Source organism: Sceloporus occidentalis, unplaced genomic scaffold (assembly GCF_023333645.1).
Source record: "Sceloporus occidentalis isolate IW3139 unplaced genomic scaffold, rSceOcc1.0.p SCAF_7, whole genome shotgun sequence".
NCBI lineage: Eukaryota > Metazoa > Chordata > Lepidosauria > Squamata > Phrynosomatidae > Sceloporus > Sceloporus occidentalis.
The window spans coordinates 26,008,991-26,035,587 of NW_028316987.1; the positions used below are offsets into that span (position 1 = coordinate 26,008,991).

Consider the following 26,597-nt stretch of genomic DNA (forward strand, 5'->3'; position numbering starts at 1 on the left):
CCCGGGACGGAGCTCTTGCAACGCCGGCGTCCTTAGCCACAGCTTCGGAATCTCCTCCTCACTATGTCCCCAGCGCGACCTCTTTGGGCTTCCCCTCCTCCTCTTCAGTCAGCCCTGATGCTGCTGATGCTGCTGCTGATGCTGCTGCTGCTGCAGGAGGGCTGTTTGGCCGGGGCTCCTTTCCTCCGGGTGTGACTGTCACACCTCCTCCCTGCCTCCCTCCTCCCTGCCTCCCTCCCTGCCTCCCATCCTGGGCTCCGGAGGGGCGGGCAGGGGGCGGGGGTCAGCCGCGTCAGGCTCCCATGGCGTCACCATTGACGTCTCGCATTCCAGCCGCTCTATGAAGAGGCCGCCGGGGCTCCTCTGGCATAAATGACGTGCGTCTCGGAGAGAGACAGAGGCACAGAAACACACAGACAGAGAGAGAGGGAACAGGACCCACCGCTCACGGCACACGGGGACCGCGATCGCATCCGCCAAGACACGCTCCTCCTCCTCCTCCTCCTCCTCTTCTTCCAATGCCTCAGGACCAGAGCGCATCCCTCCGGAGTGAAGCGTCCCCGGAGCCCCGGGCTTCCCTCCTCGCCCGACTGCTGCTGCCCTTTGGAGGGGAAGGAGGCGTGGGACAAAACTCGATGTAAAGACGGAACCCACACAGCAGACCAGTAAGTACCTTGGAGAAAGACGGGGACGGAGGGGAGGAATAACCCACTTCGATACCGCTTTTACTGCCTTGGCTGAAGGCTATGGAATTCTGGGAACTGGAGTATGTTGTGGGGCCCGCAATATACTCCAAGCGGCGTCAAAGTGGGCTATTCCTCCAGGGCGGATGCAGACTTGTACTCCGATGTTCGGTCAAGGAGGCGAGGCTCTCCGAAGCTCCAAAGTTTTGAAAGGTCTCCTGGAGGGAGAGCCTTCTTCCGCTGAGGTCAGGCCCCAGGAGGGGTGCCCTAAGGCAAAGGACAGCACTTGCCCATCGCGGATCATTGGGGGATAGTTGCCCAAAGGGAAGCATTGGGGATACTTCTCCATAGGGATACATTCCAGAATGCTTGTCCAAAACATTGGAGGATACTTATCCATAGAGAGACATTGGAGGATACGTACCCATAGGGATACATTGGAGGATATTTGCCCATAGAGAATCATTGGGGAACAGTTGCCTATCGGGAAAGACTGCGAGATATTTGCCCATAGGGAAACATTGCAGAACACTTGCCCATAAGGATTCATTGGAGAACAGTTGCCGATGGGGAAGCACTGGAGGAGACTTGGCCATAGAGAAACCCTTCTTGCCCATAGGGATACACTGGAGGAGACTTGGCCATAGAGAAACCCTTCTTGCCCATAGGGATACACTGGAGGAGACTTGCCCATAGAGAAACCCTTCTTGCCCATAGGGATACACTGGAGGAGACTTGCCCATAGGAAATGAGTGGGGATTACTTGCCCATAGGGAAACACATCTCATGTCTCCCTATCCTCCAGGGATTCTCTATGGGGAAGCGCTGTCCCTTCTTTCGGCGTGTCCCGCCAGAAGGATGGAGGGGGACTCTCGGGGCGCAGAGCTCCCTCCTCCGTGGATCCAGGCAGCAGAGCTCAGCCACGAAGCCTGCTGCCCGGAGGATCCAGCCTTGGAAGAGAGGATGCGGTAGTCCGAGCCGAGAGTGGCCATGTGCTTCGGAAGACGACGGTCTTTCCCCATCGCAGCCCCTTCCGAAACAGCCTTTCTCCCAGCCGTTTCCAAAGTGCCTCTGGGCAGGAGCAGAGTGCCTTTGCCTCGGTCCGGGCTAAAAGCAGGAGCTGTCATTCATCCGGGATATCTCCCACCTAATCGCCCCTATCCCCGATTCTCAGCCATTAGGCAATTTGGGTGGCAGGGGAGAAGAGGAGGAGGAGGAGGAGGAGGAGGAGGAGGAGGAGGAGGAGGAGGAGGAGGAGGAGGAGGAGAGAAGGTCATCTTCAGAGGCAGGGAAGGAATCAGAGGAACCCGGCTTTCTTCTGATCGCTTCCCTGAGAAAGTCCAGCTCCGGAGCCTCTCCTCCATAGGACTCCATAGGACATAACGACTCCGCAGCATTGAAACTTTCCAAGGGGAAGAGTCTCCCTGGATGCGGGGCTTCCCTTCGGGGGATCCCCCAGAATAATAAGGACGGCTGTCTCCTCTTCCTTGGATCTTTGCAAAACTACCACGGAGGCTAATAGTCCCTCCTGAGGCTTTCTGCTGGGCAACAATACCTTGCCATGCCGACCTCGCTGCCACTCTCTTCCAACCCTCGATTGTGGCGATGGCCCTCTTGACCAGAGGCCCCGAAGGAGGGAGGGAATAAGGGGCAAAGGATCGGAGGAGGAATCAGATCTGTGGGGGGCTCTATGGGGTGGGGGGGGGCGAGAGAGGGTCGGGCTGAAGCAGGTGTGTGGGAGGAGTAAGAGGACCACGAAAGTCCGACCATGATCTTCGCCCCCCACACTCCCCTCGTTGCGATGCCGAAATACAGCAACCCCCACTTTTCTGGAAGCAGAAAGCTCCCCTTGAGGTGTCAGCCAGGCTTTGGACCTTTTTTACAGCCCTCACTCCCCAAGAAGTTTACATCAAAACAGACAGACGGCGAGCATCCCTCTCTCTTGAGCTCCCCTGAGTGCTTGATCACTGAGTCTTGGTGGTCCTGTACTGCCAGACCGTTGATACCTCAAGGGCCATCCAGTCCAACCCCATTCTGCCATGCAGGAACTCTCAATCAAAGCATCCCCGGCAGATGGCCATCCAGCCTCTGTTTAAAGGAAGGAGAATCCACTTCACTCCGAGGGAGTTTGTTCCACTGTCGAACAGCCCTTACTGTCAGGAAGTTCTTCCTAATGTTGAGGTGGAATCTCTTTTCCTGTAGCTTGCATCCATTGTTCCGGGTCCTGATCTCTGGAGCAGCAGAAAACAAGCTTGCTCCCTCCTCAATATGACATCCCTTCAAATATTTAAACAGGGCTATCATATCACCTCTTAACGGACTTTTAACAAGCTTGCTCCTTTCTCAACATTAGGAAGAACTTCCTGAGAGCAAGAGCTGTTCGACAGTTGAACACACTCCTTCCTCAGAGTGTAGTGGAGTCTCCTTCCTTAGAGGTCTTTAAACAGAAGCTGGATGGCCATCTGTCAAGAGTTCCTGCATGGCTGGGGGTTGGACTGGATGGCCCTTGTGGTCCAGCTCTATGATTCTATGAGTCTATGATTCTTTTCCAGGCTAAACATTCCCAGCTCCCTAAGTCATTCCTCATAGGGCATGGTTTCCAGACCCTTCACCATTTTAGTTGCACTCCTTTGGACACGCTCCAGTTTCTCAACATCCTTTTAAAATTGTGGTGCCCAGAACTGGACACAATATTCTAGGTGGGGCCTGACCAGAGCAGAATAGAGTGGCACTATTACTTCTCTTGATCTAGACACTATGCTTCTATTGATGCAGCCTAAAATCGCATTGGCCTTTTTAGCTGCCACATCGCACTGTTGACTCATGTTCAATTTGTGGTCTACTTGGACTCCCAGATCCCTTTCACATGTAGTTTCATTCAGCCAGGTGTCCCCCATCCTATATCTGTGCATTTTATTTTTCTGCCCTAAGTGCAGTACCTTCCATTTCTCTGTGTTGAATTTCATTTTGTTAGCTTTGGCCCAGCTTTGTAGTCTATTCAGGTCATTTTGAATTTTGATCCTGTCCTCTGGGGCATTAGCTACTTCTCCTAATTTGGTGTCATCTGCAAATTTGATGCGTATGCCCCCAAGTGAAGTGAGGGGCTAAACACTCCTGAAATGGTCTGGCAATATTGGACTATCTGTGATCAAGGAATAATGAAGGTTAAGAGTGGGATCGTAGTTCAGCCCATCCTTGAATACTAAAAGATTCCTGCAGTTTGTTTAATGCCAGTTTATAAACGCTGCTGAACACACAGAGGCCTCTCCTAAGCACACATTGGGCTTGTAGGTTAGCATTTGAGGATGTTTCGGTGAGAAGAGGTAGAAAAAAGGAATATGCCCTCCCCTGGAGTTACTTGCCAAGGAGGCAGAACAACTTGCCCACCACCCACCAATATAGAGCCCCTCCGCAAACATTGCCAGTTGGTTCTCTCGATTTCAAACGGAGGCTGCAGAATTAATCCTGTTCTTGACACTGCTTGAACTGTCAGGATTCTGTACTGTGGAATTCTGGGAAGTGTGCTTTCGTGGGACTTTTAGCCTTCTCTCCCTGGTGCCACAGGTCCCACAACTGCGTCGCGTTGAGCCGCGGCAGTCAAAGCGGTGTCAAACTGGGTTATTTCTGCGGTGCGGCAGGTGACTTGTTGGAGACTGGGAAGAGGCGGGATCGTTAAGCTATACAAAGCACCAGCCTCTGCCTAAAGTTTTTGATGCGCTCACAGATCCAGGGGCGACTTTGTTGTGTGCTCTGGGCCCACAACAAACTCCAACTCCCAGAATTCCATAGCCTTGAGCCAAGACACTTAAAGCGGTGCCGAACTGGGTTGTTTCTCCAGTGTGGATGCAGCCTTTGGCTATTGTTGAAGTGATGGCCAGGCAAGAGAGTTGCTGGGGGACACTGGGGAGCTCCAGCAAATGGTGGTTTGGGAGTGTCTTTTCTCCCACGGAAGGGTTAGGATTGTACATCTTAGGTGCCCAGAGACCAGGTTGTGCGCCTGGAAGGGAGGGGAGGGCTCTGAAATATCTTGCCTTCCGACGTAATGCTGCATCTTCATCTTCATCTTCATCTTGGAGAGAAGTGACCACACAGTTCTATCCTGGGCTCAGTGCTATCCAACATCTTTATCAATGACTTGGATGACAGAATTGGGGGCATACTTATCAAATATGACACCAAATTAGGAGGCGTAACTAATACCCCAGAGGACAGGGTCAAAATGCGAAATGTCCTGAATAAATTAGAAAGCTAATCGGGATCTTGGGGCGTCTCCTTTTCCTTGGAGGTCTTTAGGCAGAGGCTGTCTGGCCGTTTGTCGGGGATGCTTGGATTGAGAGGTCCTGCATGGCAGAAGGGGGTTGGACTGGATGGCCATTGGGGTCTCCTCCAACTCTAGGGTTCTATCTCAGGATTCTAGGCTAGAACCCTAGAGTTGGAAGAGACCCCAAGGGCCATCCAATCAGTTCTATGAGTTGAAGCCCAGGAAAGGCGGCGGAGGGGGCTTGGCAGGATCTCTTGAGGGGTCCAGGCATCATCCCCCGGGACCCTCGGGGATCGGGCCAGGGCCAGACATTTGGGGACTGGGAAAGCCGGGATCTTGGGGAGCCGCGTTCCTGCAGCCTCGCCTCCTCCTCCAACCTCTCTCTCTCTCTCTCTCTCTCTCTCTCTCTCTCTCTCTCTGCCACAGAGCCCAGCTTGGAGAAGCCCCCTGCCGCCAGCCCCTGCTCCGCAGCTGCAGCCGCCCAGGAGGGCTCCCCGCCGGCCCCGGCTCCAGCCCCCTCCGCCTCTGCCTCCACCATTCAGCGAGCAAGCCACCCTCCAGGTACAAAGCCCGGCACCGAAGCCCTCCCTCGCCTCCAGGCTTCGAGGTGGAGGGAATACTTTGGCTGCATCCACACTGGAGACATAACCCGGTTTGGCCCCGCTTTAACTCTTTGCCTGGCTCAAGGCTATGGATGTCTGGGAGTTAGAGTTTGTTGTGGACCCCACAGCATACTCCAACTCCCAGAATGTCGTAGCCTTGAGCAGAAAGAGTTAAAGCGGTGCCAAACCGGGTTATGCCTCCAGTGTGGATGCAGCCCCATTGTGGTTCACATTCATGAGTGAATCAGTTCAAAAGGGACCAGCTCCAGCTGTCCGAAGGGCAAATTTAAACGGATTCCGATCCACATCTGGTTCACACTTGCACAGAATTGGATTATCCAAAAAGACACAGAAAACATCACTGTCAAAAAGTCGCAGATTAAATGGATCTAGCCCCCCCCCCTCTCCAAATCACTTCAGCAAATCTATTCAAACGGGTCATTTGAACCAGTTCAATCCAATTTGCAATCCGGTTTAAAAGGTAGTGTGAAGCAGGCCACAAGACTTCTTTCTCAGGACTTTCTGTTATGCTCATAAATATAGAAACCATGCAGGGGTAGCTGTATTGGCCATTTAACAAATGCAAACAAACAAAAATCCATCTGTGATAATACTTTTCTTGGCCAACCGAAATGCACACTGTATTTGTTGCAAGCTTTCACAGCTCTATGGGCTTCTTCATCAGGCAAGATGTTACAAACCAAACAGGATTTAAAAACAGTTGGAGATGTTAGTCAGATGCTTGCATGTTGTTTCAGTTCTTACTAAAGATGGCATACTGGGGAGGATATCTTTTGTGCAGGCATGCCACAATAGGGAGATTTTCAAGGTCCAGGAAGTTTAAGGCCCATTTGCATCTCAAGAGGGACCTCTCTCTGACAATCCATCTGTCTCCATTCCAGTAGGATTCACAGGCCTCATAAATATAATCTTTGAACTAAGGGCCTGTACAGACAGGCCAAAATAAAGCTGCTTCAGGTCACTTTGGAGGTATGTTGTTTAAATGACACACGCATCTTAAGAGGCCAGAAGCTGTACCAATGCTGCACTCCAGTCCTTAGGACCGGAGCATGGCTTTGGGCGCAGCTTCCAGCCTCTTAGGATGCATGCATCCTTTAAACAGCATACTTCCAAAGTGACCCGAAACAGCTTTATTTTGGCCTGTCTGTATGGGCTCTTAGAGATGAGAGAAATACATTTTGGAATGAATGAATGAATGAATGAATGAACAGATGAATACAAACCTCAAACTTTTTTTTATCACTTTAAACATGTGAACACATACAGTGGGCCCTTGGTATCAGCAAAATCCATGGATGCTCAAGTCCCACAAAATACAATGGCAGAGCAAAATGGTGTCCCTGAGATAAAATGGGAAATCAAGGCTTGCTATTTGGAATGTGTGTGTGTGTGTGTGTGTGTGTGTGTGTGTGTATTCAAGCCATGGATGCTTGAATCCGTGGAGGGAAAACCCATGGATAAGGAGGGCCAACTCTGCTTGCTGAAATCAAGCCCAGTAGTTTAAAATCTCTTACCGCAAAACCTGTTTGGCAATATAACACAACATTAAAATGTTACATCTGGGACAATGAGTTGTTTTATAGATTTATTTATGGCTTTGAATTAAAAAGTAGAAATGAAAATAATTTGCTTTTTACACACTAAAGTTGATGAGTTGGTGTTAAAGTGGGAGAGGCTTTTCTAGGAATGTGTCATTTATTCAAAACGAATGCAAGAGAACAGGAAACCAGGTTTGTATAAAATGCCCTGACATATGTTAAAAATACAGTACATGTTCTTCCTCTTTTCCTTTTTCAAGAGTACAGTATCTGTTTCTGAGAAGATGAAACTAAAATGTAGTGGTTGTGTTTAGATTTTTTTCCAGGCAGGTTTTCAGCCTTTACACAGAAATTTCACTTCCATTAGAATGGACAAAAAGATAAAGTCAAATGGTACATTTATTATATTTTATTTTAGTCATGTTCTGGTATTGGCATCTGCAGTTCTATGAATTCATTCTTGTTGCCACAGTTAACAAGATTAGCTTTTGTGGTTATGATCTGGTTTATACTAATGAGAACAAGCTCTGAAATACAAGTTCAGAAACATGGCCTGTTATAGACTGCCAAAATAAAGCTGCTTTGGGTCTCTTTGGAGGTATGCTGTTTAAATGATGCATGGGTCCTAAGAGTCCGGAGGTCGCACCAAAGCCACACTCCATTCCTAAGCACTGGAGTGCAGCTTTGGTGCAGCTTCCGGACTCTTAGGATGCATGCATCATTTAAACAGCATACCTCCAAAGTGACCTGAAGCAGTTTTATTTTGGCCTGTCTGAAAGGAGTCAAAAAGAAGAAGAGAAATAAGGTTTGGGGAGGGGGTAAAGGAAGCATTTGTACAAAGCATTTATCTCTAGACCAGGTATTTCTGTTTTGCCTTTGAGATAACTTATAGCTAACCAATGTCATTTCTTCCCTTTCTTTCTTTCTTTCTTTCTTTCTTTCTTTCTTTACCTCCTCCCCAATCCTTCTTTCTCTTCTTCTTTTTGACCCCTTTCAGACAGGCCAAAATAAAACTGCTTCGGCTCACTTTGGAGGTATGCTGTTTAAATGATGCATGCGTCCTAAGAGTCCGGAAGCTGTGCCAAAGCTGCGCTCCAGTTCTTAGGACTGGATCATGGCTTTGGTGCAGCTTCTGGATTTTTAGGACTCTTAGTGACCTGAAGCAGCTTTATTTTGGCTTGTCTGTATGGGGCCTTTGGTAATGTGTGAGGGAATATGATTTCCCTCACCTCCTAATCAAAATGTTGTGACTTAATTGCACATATTCAGAATCAATAAACCGTATTCTTTGGTTTCCTTGTTTACGTTTCAGAGCCTTTTCTCTATATGAAACAGCACAGCGAGGATAGCATCAGGGAGAAGGTTGAATTCTACTTGTTATATCATTGTGAAACTCTTAACTAACACTTTATCCTGTGTCACTGAAAGCAGGCATGCTTGCACTTTGATAGGTTAGCAATTCTACCCCGAGTCTGCCGCAAATGTAAGTTGTCCTCCTTTACATAGAGAGCCCTTCAGTGCCATCAGAACTGTTTCCCAGATCTATAGGCAGCAATAGATGCATGTGTATTAGGATGCTCTTTGCTGTAGAGAAATATTTCCCCAAGTAAGTCGTGTGTCACATTTTGAAGCATCCCCTAGATAGAGGATAGAAATTACGTTTCATCTGCTTTTGTGAACTTTAAGAGAAGGATATAAGGACAACGTGTTGATGCACGGGGTGTACTACTGCTAATTGGCCCTTCCTTTTGCCCTTACAGATATGCCCTGTGTGCAAGCCCAGTACAACCCCTCGCCACCTGGCTCAACGTATGCATCTCAGAGCTTTGCCTATGGCTCTGAGTACAATCCTGAGATCATGAACCCTGACTACACCAAGCTGACAATGGAACTGAGCAGTGCTGAGATCAGTGCCACCGCTACCACCTCTCTACCCAGCTTCAGTACTTTTATGGAGGGCTATGCTGGGAGCTATGAGCTCAAGCCCTCGTGCCTATACCAAATGCAGTCTGCCTCGTCTTGTTCTTCACCATCCTCTTCTGCAAGTCAGAGGCCCCTCATTAAAATGGAAGACAATCGGATGCACAGTTATCACTCTTCACTGCCTCCTTCCACGGAAGAAGGCATGGCAAACACCCCCATGTACTTCAAGCAGTCGCCACCTTCCACACCCACCACCCCTGGTTTTCCTCCCCACCAGGCCCCCTGGGATGAACCACCACCCCCGCACTCTCTTCCACCACCACAGACCTGTATGGCGCCCAGCCATCTGATGGACACTGCCCCGATGAAAACTGTGACTAGCCGCTTTCCACTCTTCCATTTCAAGCATTCGCCACCCCACACACCCACTGCCACTGCCCACATGTGCTATGACACCACTGCCTTGAGTCTACCTATTGGATCAGAAAGGGCCACTGCTAGCCAAGTTGCTATGGAAAACCATCCATATGGGCTTCCAATGTCCAAGAGAGCAGCCACCTTAGCCTTCTCACCACTGGGCCTCAATGCAGCAACATCCAGTCTTTTGGGTGAGAGTAGCAGTAGCAGCAGTGGCCTCCCTTCTCCACACAGCCGAAGTTCTTCATCGGGAGAGGGCACATGTGCAGTGTGTGGGGATAATGCTGCCTGCCAGCACTACGGGGTGCGAACATGTGAAGGCTGTAAGGGCTTCTTCAAGGTAAGAACTGCTGCAAACTCACTCATCCCCACACAATCACATTTGTTCCCCTCTGTCTTTCTATATTGTAGTCTAGCTGAACATGGCTAATGGCACAACCCTTTACAGATTTACTCAAAAGTGGGGCTTTTTGACAATTAAGTAAATAGTGGTTCTCCATTTAATAAGTCTCCTAAGTACATGTGTACAGAAGCTAAATGAAGGACTCAGTGAAACCAATGGAGCACATCCATTGCTTTCAGTGGGCTTTAGTTATAACTAAACTAAACTGTGTCAGAGTCACAGTGTGGTTGGCCCCAATATTTGTAGTGTGTTGCACACCTCTACTGACAACATGGTTTGACATTAAACCAACTTTCTTTGAAGTGCTTGGTTAACTTGAATGCTTGTTATGGATTCTCATGTGGTGGTCAACTTGATTCTCATCCTCACAGAAGTTGTTCATACATTTTTTCCAGATAATTGCTAATATATAGCACTGTTCAGAATTATGATCCTTTAAGATCCTGTTTGGAAACTAAGCAGGGTCAGGTCTGGTTAGTATGTGGAAGGAATACTGCCAGCTGCGGTAGGCTATTTTTCAGAGGAAGGAACTGGCAAAGCTGCCTCTGAGTATTCCTTGCCTAAGAAAATCCCATGAAATTCAAGGGATCACCTGAAGTCAGCTGGTGGCTTGAAGGCACATACTCCCAAGAAAAAAACAACAGATCCTTATCCCAAGAAGTTTACAGTCTAAATCAGGTGTGAAAGTTGTGCTACTCACACAAACCCTTAAACTGCAAACATTAGCATTCCTCTGCATTGGCTTTGCTAGGTAAGTTTGCTGGGAGCTACAGTCCAATAATCTGGAAGGCTACACAGCTCCCACCCCTGATCTAAATTCTGACAAGTAGAAAGGAGAGGCAAGAATGACAAGAAATGAATGTGAGAGACATTCTAATCCCAATTCCAGTCAAAAACTGGAGAAAGATTTGTTCTTTCACCTTTTTATTTGTGAAATGTATATGCTGCCTTCGTTATCCTCCTGTTCTATTTATTTATTTGCTTTTAAACATTTGTATCCTGACCTTATTCCAGGGAACTTAGACATTAGATGGGGTTCTCACCTGTCATCACAGCATGGATACTCTATTGATAAAGTGCTAAATGCTTTTAACACAGGGAAGCAAGCGTGCACATTTAATATCCATGCACTGTAATTACAGTGGATCCTTGTTATACGCTGGGGTTTGGTTCCAAGATCCCCCGAGGATAACAAAATCCATGGATGCTCAAGTCTCATTAAATATAATGACATAGCAAATGGTGCCCCTTATATAAAATGAAATTTATACTTTTTTGGAACATTTTCAAACCGTGGATGCTTGAATCCGTGTATAAAAAATCTGTGGATAAGAAGGGCCGACTATATTTTGTTCTTAACATATGTAAAATAAAGATGCTTTAAGGAAACCACTCAGACTTGTGCATACATGGATAAAAATACAGCTGTCTTAATAAAACTGTTGCGGTGACTGCTGAGATAATATAAGTGAAATACCCTAATCACTTGAGATGCACTGTATATATAGTGAGAAATTTACACATTGTTTCAATAGTTCTTATATCACGTGTTTGTAAGTATTTGATTGTTGTTGTTTTGAAATTTGAATATTAGTGAAAAGGTGGCTTTTTATTAAACTAGGCACAGAGGAAAAATAATTCAACTTGCATTTTAACACAAACTTCCCTAATTTACTGTTCCCAAACCTATATACCTACAAAAATGTGTGTATTATGGGTATCTTGCATAGAAAAATGTGAACAATAGTGAACATACCATGTAAAAATGTATGATACCCATGAAATTGCTTTCAAAAGTGCATATAGTAGGCAAAACAGAAATACTAAATTAGACAAACTCACTGGGAAAGGTCATGTCTTTTTAAAAAAAAACACTAGAAAAAATTGGAAACAGATTGGAAACAGGACAGAACAAACTGGAAAAATTAGAATCTGGGAGGAAACAAACTTGATAGTGTCATCCATCTGTGTAATAAACTGCTATAGAAACTGAGACATCAATATATCTAGTCTTTTCTTAAGAAAGATAAAGGACATGATTCAATAAGAAGTTTTTCTGTGCATGTCAAACTGAAACAAGCAGAAGCTAGGTACTGCATTTATGTATTCCAGCAGCTCCCTTCTCTGTATTCAGATTCATTTCATTGGGGTTTGGACAATAGAACTTTCCACAGTTTGAGTTCCAGAATCTAGATCCAGTGTCAGCTGAAGGGAATGACATCTTTCCTGTTGCTGTTTGTAGAAATAAAAACAAAAAAATCTAAAATTTAACTTTTTATCATATTCAGTGATAAGTAAGAAACATTATCCTGTTGAAGGCCTAAACTTTGCCTACTACCGTTTCTTTTCTTGGTGAGTACTATAGAGGTGTGTGAAAAGGAGAGCCATCTCCAATAACAAGAGATTCCCGAATCTAGTGTATATTTTGCAGGATATAATGGCCTGTTACAGACTGCCAAAATAAAGCTGCTTCGGGTCTCTTTGGAGGTATGCTGTTTAAATGATGCATACACCCTAAGAATCCAGAAGCTGCACCAAAGCTGCACTCCAATGCTCAGGAATGGAGTGTGGCTTTGGTGCGATCTCTGGACTCTTAGGACCCATGCATCATTTAAATAGCATACTTCCAAAGAGACCCAAAGCAGCTTTATTTTGGCAGTCTGTAACAGGCCAATGTCATCAATAATTTACTAGAGATTTTAAGTATTGAGGCTTGTGCAGAGCAGTCCTCTGCATGGCTAGTCAAAACTTCTTCTGCTTACTACTTTTGTCCCATTTGACATCTTCAATACGAATTGAACATAATGTGATTATGGAATGTGGCCACACAACTTTTTAAATATAATGATATTGCCTACATATGTTTATCTGTTTTATCTGCTTCAAACCCTCTTGTTCCTTTTTACAAAATAATTACTGCTGCCAGTTTTTAGTTTTTTGTCTGAAATGCTAAGTTAACAGTTCCATGAGTGTATGTCCCATGTGATAAATATGCTTCAATAGGACAGATGGTTTAATCAACTCTTGGACTCCATTTTCTGTAAATGCCCCCAACAAGTATTTTCAAAAGGTGGTTGAATTTGGCAAACTCATATTTATTCTATCTTTCCCCCCCAAATCTGGCACATTTAGTATTTTATACAACTGCAGTAATCTGTATTGTATACTTTTGTGAATCCACTGTGTTTTTGCTTAATATATTTTAAATGTCCAACTACAGCCTTTCTGTCATTTCATTCAGTGAAAGAAATGCATTAATAGAAATATTTGTTTCTGTAAACATCTCTTTTGCAGTGTTTTTTATTTTGCATTTTTGAATATGTTACCAAACCTGATATTTCATGTGTTAAAATTCAAACTTATTGCACACAAATTATTACAAAAATCTTTAACTGTCAAAACACAAAAGAACAAAGAAAGAAAGCTTGATCCATCTATAGTTAATTGCTTCTTAAATGCATTTATTTCCAGTAAAGACATAAAGTTAACCCTGTCATTATAATCCGTTAAAGTGAAACATATGTTTTTTCTGTCTTATTTTTTATCTTTTATAATTTAACAAGTGTATTTGCATTTCTTACTGATCTGTTTCTCTTTGTTGTAACAACGAGTTAAAACTAGTTTGCTAATAACAATAAGGGTCAGTGAGAAAAATAAATCTGCAGATAATTTTGATTTTATTTTAATAAGGTCAGTAATAATCAGGATTATGAACCAAGTAGAAAATTGTTTCCAAAGGAAAATTGAAAGTGAAGCTAATCTAATCCCCAAAGGTATGACGTGATGACCTGGTAATTTCAGATATGATTTTATCATTTAGGAGTTAGCTGTCTCCGGAGCCTAGCTTCTGAACCATCCTCGATAATTTTCATTGTCAGTAGCTAACACTAATAAAATTGTTTTTCCTGGAGGCTACTGTGTTAGGAAATTAATTTTATCTAATTATATGAATTGCACTGTTGCTTTTCACATTGTAATTAAAATGCAACTTGTCAGGTCCCAGCTCATTCAGCCGATTCTTTCTTCAATTCTGTTTTTGTTTTTGTTTTTTTGTTTTTTAGAGGACAGTTCAGAAAAATGCAAAATATGTTTGCCTGGCTAATAAAAACTGCCCAGTGGATAAACGCCGTCGAAACAGATGTCAATACTGCCGATTTCAAAAGTGTCTCAGTGTCGGCATGGTAAAAGAAGGTAAAGAGTTTGGTATTATTAGCCCACGCATCACATTACTAAATAGCTTGCATTTAAAAGGAGCTCCTCTTATTTTAATGAATTTTTTTTTAGAAATCACAATGTCTGTCCTTGTTCCTAAATGCACTATAACATTATAGTGGTTTTGCAGCATATGTAGTTAGTATCTGTTTATTTCAAATGACAAATATATCTGAGCTGGAAAATAGAACCTCTAAAGGGAAAGCACTCCACAGTGACTCTTCAGTCTATTCTCCTTGCTGTCAAACAAGGTTTCACGCAATTCTTATTTCAAAGGGGATATTGGTATTACACTGTATCATATCTACCACTGTTTGTTTAGGCTTATCGAATTGCATGGAAATTTTTCCTCTTTCTTTTTTTCTTCTTCTACAAATAACAAGAACCTGTTACACCAATAAATAATTACTGCTATGAGTATTAGGGATGCAAGCTTATATCAATTTATTGGATACATTAATAAAATTTTAGCTTAGTTGTTGGATACTGATTTGAAATGATGAATTTCCAAATTTCCATCAATAAGCTTTGAGTTATGGACATTGGTGGGTTTTCTTAAGATTGTTGTTTTTAAGGATGTCATACTTCTAGCCTTTTTACTGCAGCAGGCAACAACTAAGGAAATTATAAATATGATCTTTCCTTCTAAGAATGAGTGGAAAGAATTTTTTTTCAAACAGGAAGTTATTTCACTCTTCCTTCAATTTCTCAAAATGCATATCTTGTAAAGGTTTGATTATATACACATTCATTTTACATGTAATTGATCATTTAATCGTTTTGAAACTACATGCTTAATTAAACTCTTTAATTATATTATCATTACAACTTTCTGTCTGCAATCAGTCATATGAAATAATTTTGAGTACTTGAAGAAAATTAAGTTCCCAGTTGGTTAATATTTTGAAGAAGTTACAAGTTATATTTTTTAATATTATATTTTGTGTGTGTGTGTGTGTGTGTCTATTATAGTTTAAGTAAAAAAATTGCAATGCAAGGCTGATTTCAGCAGAATAATGGTTCACATACAGAAGTTAGATATATAGTACTTTAAACAAGGCTAATCCAGAACATTTATAAAAATGTTCAGTTAGTACAAAAAGCATGCCTCATTATGTGCAACATGGGCAGTATGGAACTCTTTTAGTATATACATGTTGGGTATTTAAGCAGAAAGGGAAAGAAAGAGATTAAGCGAAAGCAATGTCCTTGAAATGAAGTGAAAACTGTAGGTAATGCCTATATACGAAGAAAGGCCTATAGGCAACTTTGCTGTCTTATCTCATTTCCATAGTATTAGTTAAATTTGGCCCTATGGTGTTCATGTGTGCCTTGTAGGAATTGGCTGTTGTGTCTCTGTAGACTAACTATGGTGTTCTTTTTCTTTTTTTCTCCTTGATCAGTTGTCCGTACTGACAGTTTAAAAGGGAGAAGAGGCCGGCTGCCTTCCAAACCAAAGAGTCCTTTACAGCAAGAACCTTCCCAGCCCTCCCCACCTTCTCCTCCAGTCAGTATGATGAATGCTCTTGTGCGAGCTTTATCGGATTCTGCACCCAGGGAGCTTGATTATTCCAGAGTATGTTTTGTGGTTTTTTTTCCTCCTATATAATTATTTACCAAGTTGTATGTGTTTAATTTGTGAATTAAGCTGTGTCAGATATAACCAATGTTTAAAACTGCTGGGTGGTCTAGCTCTCTTGCTGTGATTGTAGTGACTCGAATAGCACTTTATGTAAGGTCTGTTTATTGCATAAGTTATATTTGATGGCAGAAATTGGTGCGGGAAAAATATAAAGGGTTTGAATGCATGTGCCATTAATACAGAGACTGCAGAACCATAAATGAAACCCTACCAGGTTTAGCAGATTGTCAGTACTGTTCTTTGAAACCTTATACATGGACATGAGTCCCATTTTCTAAAAGTTAATAAATAGTGAAAATTAGTGCTGAAATATAGGAATAGATTCTGCAATCAATTCTTTCTCTAAACCAGCCAATCTTTTTAGATCAAGCATTCCACTATTTTAAAAAGTTGATGTTTTCAGTAATTTAAAGGAAATCAAGGTTGGGACCATAAAGGTTTGTTTCTGAAATTAATGTCCTCACCTCAAGAAGAAAATATATTCCACCAATCAGCAGATCACTCTTAATTAAGTATTTGACATAATCCAGTGTGTATATTTTAGTTAAAGTACAAATAGGATGCCTTGAAATCTGGTTTCCACATAGATAATTGTTCAAGCTGTACCAGAAAGAGGGAAAGAAAAGAAAAGGAAGACTCAGATGCTAAACCTGTTTCCTAATTAATTTTAGTGGGATCTACTGCCAAGTAAATATTGGTGGTGACAGATTGCATTATTAGATTTTTGTGTTCATTCCACTCACTGTAGTTAATTTAAGCTTTTTTCTGTACAGATTCCATTCTTTACAGTTAGGCTTATATATGATAATTTATTTTAAACTAATTCAAGATTCAAGATTAGCATTTACAGGCTTCAGTTGTATGTTATGGACTTGATCCGAGAAGAAGTAACTTTTGTTGATTTCAGTCTAATTGTGACGTGGAAACTAATCAACATATGTGTAGTATATTGCTACACCTATTTGTGTAGTATATCACAAATCTACAAATTTTATGCAAATTGTCCTGAAAAGCTGCTTGTAGGTAAAGAAATTGTCAAGAAAACAACCTTTTTATCAAAATGGTGCCCCTCAGTGGCAAATATTTACAAAGAAATAGAGGGAAATGGGATAGGTGGCACCGATTATTTTAGATTTTAATTTGCAATATAATAATTTGGTACCACTGAATTATTATTATTAATAATAATAATAATAATAGAGTTTATTTTTATATCTTCCCGCCTCTCCCAGTTGGATCGAGGCGGGATCACAACAGAGTTTAAAAAATACAATTAAAACATTACAAGATATTATCACACAAGTTAAAGCCACAGTTAAAAACATAAAATCAGCAATCATGGGGTCAGATGCTCTCGTTCCATACAGAAACAGTCTGTAATTCATAGAAGGCCAGGTGGGTATGCATGTCTTAACCGCCTTCCTGAAAGTTTCCAGGGATGTAGCAAGGCGGATCTCCTCTGGGAATTACTTGCAGTTAGGGCTTAGAGCTTTTGGTTTACCTCAGTTCATGAGATTTTAGTAGTCAGCACTGCTTAGCAGAACTGATATTTTTTTAAGGAAACAGAATTTATCAGAATACTGTATGAGAACAAATAGGATTGAATACTAACTAATATGGCTTTCAGAAAATAGAGAGTAAGCAATTAAATACTGTATGTTTTCCCTAATTGTATAGACATGCAGTATAAATACAGGTTTGTTGGATTAGAATTGGCTCTTACAAAATGTCCTACAAAAAGCATGTCTGCATCAAATACATTGTGGAATCTGGGATTTCTAACATGTAACAAGTCTAGAACAAAACTGTAACAATATTTTAAATAATGGTACAACTGGAAAAGAGCATCTATTCAGGTTCCATAAGAAGTATTTTAACTTGTTGCTACTCTTGTGTTTTAAGGCTGGTATTGATTTACAAGCTCATAGTAACAGTATATTTAGAAACTTGCTTTCAAAAAGCAGTCACTAGGAGGAGACTCTTTAAAGGGCATGGGCCTAATCTGGGCCTCCCACCTGTTTTTACACTGGTGCAATTTAATTTCAGACTTGAAGTATGTTAGGGTGAGGTGAATCTCGCTCAAAATTGAAAGTCTTTGTTCAGGTAAATGCTTACTGACTTCACTGAAAATCCTGCCTTAACTGTGGTTTGGAAGATCTTTGTTGTTGTTGTTTTTAAAGCCATTTGCTTAGAGTTAAACATTATGAGGAAAACAGTGTCTCCAATCCTCATAATGCTAAATTGGGATGGGAATATTTGCAAAGCAGCATCAGAACTCTCCCACAAGTACCTATTGAAGTAGTTTTCCCTCCCTAGCCCCCACAGTGAGGATACAGAACTAAAGGAGTGCTCAGATGCTTTGTTGTTGCTTCAAGTTGCTCCAACTTATGGTGACCCTCAGGCAAACCTATCATGAGGTTTTCTTGGCAAGATTTGTTCAGAGATTTGACATTGCCTTCCCCTGAGGCTTAGAGCATATGACTTGCCCAAGGTCACCCAGTGAATTTCATGGCGAAGCTGGGAATTGAACCCAGGTCTCCAGAGTCATAGTCAAACACACAAACCACTATGCCACTGTGGCAACAGGTTTGCATTTTCAATGTTGAATTGTTAGGCACAGGAAGATTTAAGCTTTCTCTCTCTATCCACTCATGGGATCAGAATCTCATGTTTTTGAAAATAACATCTAATTTAATAATCAGCCATACAGGGCAAAATAAGGATGCTGTGCTTTAGTTTTTCCCCTGAGTCTATAGCATGAGGGAAGCATCTGGTCATTTCTTAGGAGTTTATCACATGAAGCTCAGGAGTTCATCCCGTGAATATCCCGAAAAAATCATGTAATTATGCGAAGCGATTTCACACGACATCACACAAAACCCGCCATTAAAGTGGTCACAAAGATGCATTAACATGCATCTTTTTATTTTTGGGATTTCAGTGAGAATGCATTTCCGATATCACTTTATTTGCACAATTTCGTGTGATAATCATTCACGCAATTACTCGTCATTTTCACTTGATTTGCGGGATGCTTTAAATGTGCTTTAATCTCTCTTTAATGCCAAAATTAGTCCCAGTGTGATAAACTCCTTTTCAGAACCATCAAGAAATAAAAGCACGCCTTTTTTTGGTTTTGTGAACTACCACTTCACTCCTCAATGGTAATCTATGGCATTATGATTGCTGTGAAGATTTGTGCAGCTACGGCCATCAATGAAAGATTTTGTGGACCTAGTACAAAATGAGTATTCAGATCCTTGCTTTCCCTCTCTACAGCCAATTCTGTAGATTATGTATGGGAAAACTAAAGATTTCCATAAGCTTTACAGTAGCATATATGATCCCTGATCTGACCTCGTTTGGGCTGATGCAAGTTAAAACTGGTCTGGATCTTCTAAGAAACTCTGGACCACTCTGGATCAATGCCAGGCAATTATTTACAAAGCATTGTGCCGTGGCATCCATTACTGCCACATGAGTCACTCTCAATGAGGTACCTAGCCTAAGGACTGGAGTGTGGCTTTGGCGCAGCTTCCAGACTCTTAGGACGCATGCATCATTTAAACAGCATACCCCCAAAGTGACTCAAAGCAGCTTTATCTTGACCTGTCTGTACTGGCCCTATGTAAACAGCCCTCTGGCATTGCTCCGGAATGTGCAGGTAATGGGGAGGGGAGCAATCTGGGGTATTCTGGCTAGTGTGGACCTACCTTAGAAAAAGAATGCAATATACATTTTAAAAGTTGCAAAAATAATATAGACTGAGAAAGGCAGTAATGTGCATGTGTGCATATAGGTACATTCAATAACTGACCAGGGCCTGAGCAAGACTGTGTACCTTTCCCCCCACATTCACACTGCTATCTTGCCACCACAACCATCCCAGGGGGTGTTATCCTAATTCCACTCTCACCCTGTGTGTCTGGCTGTGTAACAATCATAAACCTGATAGGTCCAGCGTAGAGAAGCAGCAGTGATAGAAACTGTCTAATTCTGTCTGTCATATACCTGTCAACAGTGTTTTTAAAAAGGTAATCCTAAAGAAACTCATAGGTTTACAAAGTACTTTTTTCTTTCTTTCACTGTAATATGCTTTTTAGTGGCTGGAATGGAACAACATGTTGTTGGACTGCAGCTGCCAGGATTCTTTTGTCATTGGCTAAGCTACCTAGGGCTGATAGGACTCACAGTCCAACCACATCTGGATCACCACATGATACCCACCCCAGGCTAGAATTATAAGACTACTAGATATTTTATACTGCCATTAGATCAAACATTATTTCAGTAAGAAGTCATTTCTGAAACTATTAGGAAATGGTAAGATGTTAGGACTTCAGAGAAGATTTTGGAGTGACTGACCAAGGAAGAGATGAGAATCATGCACCCTGCAGCTGTTGTTGGACCATGACTCCCACCATTCCACACTATATTCTATGATGGTTCAGACTGATGGGACCAACAACAGCTGCAGGGTTGCATGATTCCCACTCCTAGAGTAAGGAGTTCAAAATGCAGATTTATTTTTCTTTAATAACTTTATTTCTTACCAAAAAAGGCAGAAAACAATAACAAATACAAACAAAAACAAGCTAAAATACAGATCCTTAAAAACCAACTTCAAAAATTCACGGTCACATGGGATGTAAAAGGGCAACATTACATAAAAACAGGGATGGACTCAAAACACAGAGGCACGGTACAGAGCGCCAAAAAGTGGGGCCTCCCTGGCACCTCTCTTTGCTCCGCAGGAGCGCCGCAGCAACCAAATTGTGCATTGCTGCTGCAGAGCAAAAAAGGAGCACCCGGAAGCAGCTCCTTTTTGCGGCGCCGCAGCAATGCTGCAAAGTGCCAGAGACGTTGTGGTGACATCGCAGCTGCGCTGCACCGTTTAGACGTGGTGCACCTGCGACATCATCGCTGTGCGCCGCCGTCCCTACAGCACTGCCCAGCTGTGGCGCATCCATGACTTGCTAGGGTTGCAGGGCGTGTGCGTGCCCCACCCCGAGCAACCCTAGCACGTCATGGACATGCCGCAAAGGGCCCATCTGTACCGGGCCAGAGATACCTTCTTTGCACCAGTTCAATCATCGAAAGGGAATCATATTACAAAGGAAGACCCACTTCTGCTCCAATGTTGTTGAGATAAGATATAAGTGGGGACCATTGTTCTTCAAAAGGCAGAGGAAGATTCCACCCCTGCAATCTTCTAGATTGATCAGTGAGCTTTTCCATAAACCAAAAATTCCAAAATTGTAACCACCAATCAGTCATATTGACCTTTCCAGTTTTCCAAGCCCTGGCAATTTCAATCCTGGCCAATACCAACAAAAATGCAATAATATCTTTATTGTGTACTGTTTTGTTTTCATTAATAAACACTGAAAGCAGTAAAAATTCTGGAGAAGGGACAATTTTTTGATCAGTGATTTCTGAAACTAAGTTAACTACTGAATGCAGATTGGTAAACATCAATTTTTGGTTGTACTTCCATCTGCCTTTCAAAAGCATTAACTTGAAAAGCTCTATTTCTTGGTTCAGGTTGTCAAACATACACGGATAGCATAATGTTGTTGCTGTGAGCTTTCAAGTCATTTCCAACTTATGGCGACCCCAAGGCAAGCCTATCACAGGGCTTTCATGCCAAAATTTGTTCAGAAGAGGTTTTGCCAATGCCTTGCTGTGAGGCTGAGAGAATGTGACTTGCCCAATGTCACCCAATGGGTTTCCATGGCTGAATGGAGAGCTGAACCCTGGTCTCTCAAATCAATGCTCAAACTATGCTGGCTCACACCACTATGCCACACTGTGTACAAACATACGCAGATAGCATAATGCATCAGTTTAATTAAACATGATGAGACTGGCAAAATCCTTCCAATCATTTGTGTTACAGGAACTAAATTCAGAGGGGTTTGCATTCATATTGATGACAGTTAAGTATTCTGTAGTGGTAAGACATTTAATAATATATAAAATTAAGAATACAGAGCAGTTATATCAGTATCGAGGGCTCATATGTTTTCCATTCTTTGGTAGGATTGCTTACCTTTTTACTCACAGCAGGTGATATAGTCAACCTGAAGAACCAGGTCATGTAGATGCACTATATAAATGGCAGGGACTGGATATGAATGAGATACATATATAAAGCACATACTGTTAGATTCACAGTGGTGGTATTACACTTTATATAAAACATTGTTACATTTGTAGATTCACAAATTTAGCATCAGATTGCCAACCAGCATCTGGTGTGTCTGTTATAAGGAGCCTGATCTGTAAACATAGGGTTCACACCATGCTTATTTCCTCTGTGATTTTTTTTTAAAATATATAAATGAGGCTATAGTTAAGGGCATCAGGAAGAGACAGGGCTGTTTGCTTTCCCCTTCCCCATTCAGCTGAGTTGATAATAATTAAGTTGGATCTGATTCTGTGCCTTTGACCATATAGTTACGCCACTTTATTGATGCTACTGTACTCATATTGGTGTAGGGTTAGAGGCTGCAACATGGAAATGACAGGTGACAAATTCTCCCACTAATAATACAATTGCAGTGAGAGCAGTTTCCACTTGCCCCATTCCTTCCCATATTCGACCAAATATTCCCTAGGGTGATACAACCAAGAAACCTCTGTCATGTAATAGCCCTATGGGGCATACTATTCCTCAGTGGCATCACTGGGGGATGCTGGGGGTGCAGATCACACAGGGTGACACCCCAGATGAGTAGTGACACCCAGTTGGGTCCTTTTCCCTCCTTTGGGGCAGGAGGGGCGAACATTCACCTTTCTTGGCTGCTCCATAGCAGGGCTTTCTCCCTGGGGAGCAAACCCAGCAACAGAGGAGCAGAGGGGTGAATGTGCCCTTTCTGTCCCCTCCCACTGCCTGACTTGCCCAGCCAAGGTAACATAATGAGGAGGGAAGCAAGTGAGTCTGTTGCCACCTGGCAACCCTTCCAGGGTCCAGTCTGGCAGTGGGTGACTGGACAATTGAGGAGGGGGGCAGGCAAGTGAGTTAGTGGGAGTGGGTGGGACAGGCTGCCGACAACCTCCTGTATCTGGTGTTACCACAGGTAGTGATTGCACTGTTTTCCTGGCATGACAGAAGAGCTTTCCTCAATGATCTTAAAATGCTATGTCAGTAATGACAAGATGGCCTTCCATATACTTGGATTTTGGATGAAACATTTAGGGTTTTGTGAACTTTTATTAGCACCTTGAATTAGGTTTGATGGCTCACTGGCAGCCAATGCAGATATTTCAGAAGAAATGTAATATGCTCACCTCCCACTGTCTCAATCAAAACCTGGGCAATGACATGCTTCATCCACTGCAGCCTCCAGATCATCTTCAAGAGAGGCTCCTTGTAGAACACACTGCAGTAGTCACAAAGTAGAATTCACACACAAATTATGTCTGTGTGCATCAAAGTGTATTTGTATCTCACATTTCCATGGCATTATTCATTTCCACTGATGCCCTAGCCTGCCAATAGAGCAGAAGCAAGAAAAGAAAACATGCACACATCTATTTAATAGTTGAATAACATCTGCTTTGGATTCCCTATAGCTTGGAAACCTCTGCTGTGTGAGATCTGGTTGGGAAGAGCCACATTAAAAACCTGTACAGTTGGACTGTTTTGGACCCCCCACCCCCACCCTGTGGAAATGAAAAAACCTGGGACCTCAAGTCCTGTTGTTCCTAATGGTGGCACAACATGTGCACGGCTGCATGCACACACCTCCATTGGTGACAACGGGACTTGTTCTTCACGGATGCTCAGATCCATGGATGGCAAGCCTACGAATGTCCCGTGAATGAAACGCAACGCTAGAATTACTCTTTACTCGTGGGATAATGATGCAGTTATGGTGACATTGTGCGATGTCATCGTTAATCTTCGTGCAATTGCATGATAGTGACAGGAGCATCCCACTATGCTCCTGTCACTTTTGGCCGTGTGAAAATGTCTAGATTTTATTGCATGGTTAATACTTTAAAATCATTTATCTTTTGTCCCTTGAACACTGTGAGAACAAGGCTACAGTGGGCTCTTGTTATCTGCGGGCTTGCCATCTGTGAATTTGAGCTTCTGCAGATGGCAAGCCCTGTTGTTTTTTAATGGAGGCATGTACACATGGCTGCACCAGCGGCTGCATGCACATTGGACCGCCATAGTAAACAACAGAAATTGAGGTCACACATTTTTCGTTATCCATGCCCCCCATAGATAACAAAAATATGTGACCTCAAGTCCTGTTGTTCACTATAGTGGTCCAATATGCATACAGATGCTGGTACAGCCCTGTGTTCACGTCTCTTGGCTAGATCCCCCATAGATACTTGAGCTACTCTGGGAAACATTAGCCAGAGTTTTGGAAACACCTTTAAAAGGAATTAGTTTTAGTTTCATGGACCTCAAAAGAAGTATATTATCATATTTGAGTTTGCTAACTTTTAATTTTCTTTAAAATATGAATTACAGCAATTGAGGTATGCACTTGAATCATGTGATATTCCTCCTGTACCATGTGATGAGGCCACATTGCATAACACTTCTTAAAAAGTTACAGATGCATTGCATTTACCACTCAGATTAGGTAAAATCAATGAAAACCAGTAAAATACAACAAAAATAATGACCAGCAATTGACAAGATAAAGGAGAGTTCTAAATAAACCAAATAAAATCCACAAAAGCAAACACCTACCAAAACAGGAAGGTCGTCTCATACTTGGTTATATTGTGTCCTTATGTAAAATGAGCATTCATTACTTTCATGTATAAGATAAAGTGAACTTGATAATGTATAAAAGGTGCTTGTTTGTGACTTTAAAGAAATAAGAGTTTAAGAAGGGTTCCTATGATCCATCACCAAAAATCATTTCTTCTTCTTTTATGGGTTTTTTCCCTGTTTCTGTCTAGTACTGTTCCACAGAGCAAGCTTCTACAGGTACAGATGCAGAGCATGTACAACAGTTTTATAATCTTCTTACTGCGTCCATTGACATATCAAGAAGCTGGGCAGAAAAAATTCCAGGATTTACAGACCTCCCAAAAGAAGATCAAACTCTGCTCATAGAATCAGCATTTTTGGAGCTTTTTGTATTGCGACTGTCCATCAGGTAAATCTGAGATTCAGTTCTTAAAAGCTCATGACTTCATTGTATTTTCACAAACACTGATATTTTCAAATTAATAATACATTTAAAAAGAATCTATGACATCCCAGTTCTGTTAGATTTCCTGCTTTGGAGTCAGGCAGGATTTCTAGCCACTTGACTTGTTTACATTCAAGGGCTTACTTAGGCTGATGTGAACTATGAGGGTGGAAAACACCCCCTCTATAATTATTAGTCTTGATTCCAGCCCCCACCCCACCCCCCACTCTTATGATGCGGCAGAACAGGCCGCCGTGAAGGTCCAGCTTGAAGCCACCCCTGAGAAAGCCAGATTGGGGCCACAGCAATTGCACACCGTGGCCCCAATCTGCCTTTTTGCCGGCCCAAAAAGAAGTGGCAAAATGCCGCTCCTTTTCGTGCCAGCAAATAGCCAGTTTTTCCCTCCCCACCATGGCTTTACCGTGCTCTGACAACGTGGCATCTAAACACTGCACTGCTAGAGTGCCCTGAAACTGACTGCCATGTGGGCAGCCAGGTGGCATGAAGCTGGCTGGAAGCTACCTTTTAATGCCAGTCTGTAGCAGCCCTTAGTGAAAAAGAAAAAGAAACTTTAATACTAGCATATTAATTACACCAACTAGGCAGAGGTAAGTGAAATGGAATTCCATGCAAACAGATACTTAGGATAGCAAACAAACATGGAAAAAGTTGGGCTATCTGCACAAACAATAGCTGTAATTATTAATGAAGCTATCAGTTATAATTTTACACTGCTGGTGGAGAGATTCCATAATTGAACTGTCTGCACAAACAAAATAGAAGTCAGGAAGAAAGATTCTAGCCTGTTCTTCTTTTTCTAGGTGCAAGGATCTACTTTCATGAAGGAGTGTTGAAACATGACACTCACCACCTGCAATCTGAAGTGCAGGTGGTACAGAGAAAGTTTTACTGTGTGATGTGATGTTGCTTTTAAAATACCAATTCAAAAACTGCAGTCCTTAACATACTTGCCAGGCTATAAATACCATTTAAGTAAGGGCTTTATTTAAGTAAACATGTTTAGGATCAGGCTCTGAACACTGTGATTCACTTAGAGTGTTAACAAGATGTGTGCACAAGCATGTGAATTGGTTATAAGAGCCTAAAGTATTTGTTTGTGAAAGAATTTTAGAGACCTATAAATCCGTAGACAAGTCCTGAGGAAGTTTGTGTCTCTCTTTACTAAGTTCAAAAGCAAATGTCTTTTTGTATGTGTGCCCAGGCAGCAGCACATACGTAATAATTTATAGTCATTTGAAATACGTGCCAAGCTTAACCTCAGGTGTTTCACCTATGCAAAGTATTCTTGTATATATATTTATTTCTTACCTTAAAAGGTAATGTATTTGCAAATTTAAGATATATATATATTTATGGACTGTGTTTTGAAACACTGAATGTGTCCTTACAATATCATATACCTACCTGTTGATAGCTTGCATCTTTCACTTTGTTTCCTTTCTTTTCCTTTAAAGATCTGACACTGCTGAAGATAAATTTGTTTTCTGCAATGGACTTGTGCTTCATAGACTTCAGTGCCTTCGTGGATTTGGGGAGTGGCTCGACTCGATTAAAGACTTTTCCTTAAATTTACAGAGCCTCAACCTTGACATCCCAGCCTTAGCATGCTTATCAGCTCTAAGTATGATTACAGGTAACAGCTTTTTTTTAATTTAAAAAAAACTGCAATTTTTTTACAGATAATAGTAATTTGATTAAATGCCC

The 26,597-nt window shown here is 42.4% G+C and overlaps 1 protein-coding gene across 1 annotated transcript in view; it reads left to right on the forward strand.

Annotated features, from left to right (window-relative positions):
- The first annotated feature begins 574 nt into the window (after positions 1–574).
- NR4A3 (nuclear receptor subfamily 4 group A member 3) overlaps positions 575–26,597 on the forward strand; it is a 34,255-nt gene continuing 8,232 nt past the window's right edge. Inside the window, exons 1-7 of the mRNA XM_089532444.1 lie at positions 575–665; positions 5,371–5,505; positions 8,866–9,785; positions 13,910–14,039; positions 15,464–15,636; positions 24,637–24,836; positions 26,348–26,526. Of these exons, the coding sequence (XP_089388570.1) occupies positions 8,868–9,785; positions 13,910–14,039; positions 15,464–15,636; positions 24,637–24,836; positions 26,348–26,526 (1,600 nt within the window). The 5' untranslated portion in view covers positions 575–665; positions 5,371–5,505; positions 8,866–8,867. The remainder of the gene's footprint in view (positions 666–5,370; positions 5,506–8,865; positions 9,786–13,909; positions 14,040–15,463; positions 15,637–24,636; positions 24,837–26,347; positions 26,527–26,597) is intronic.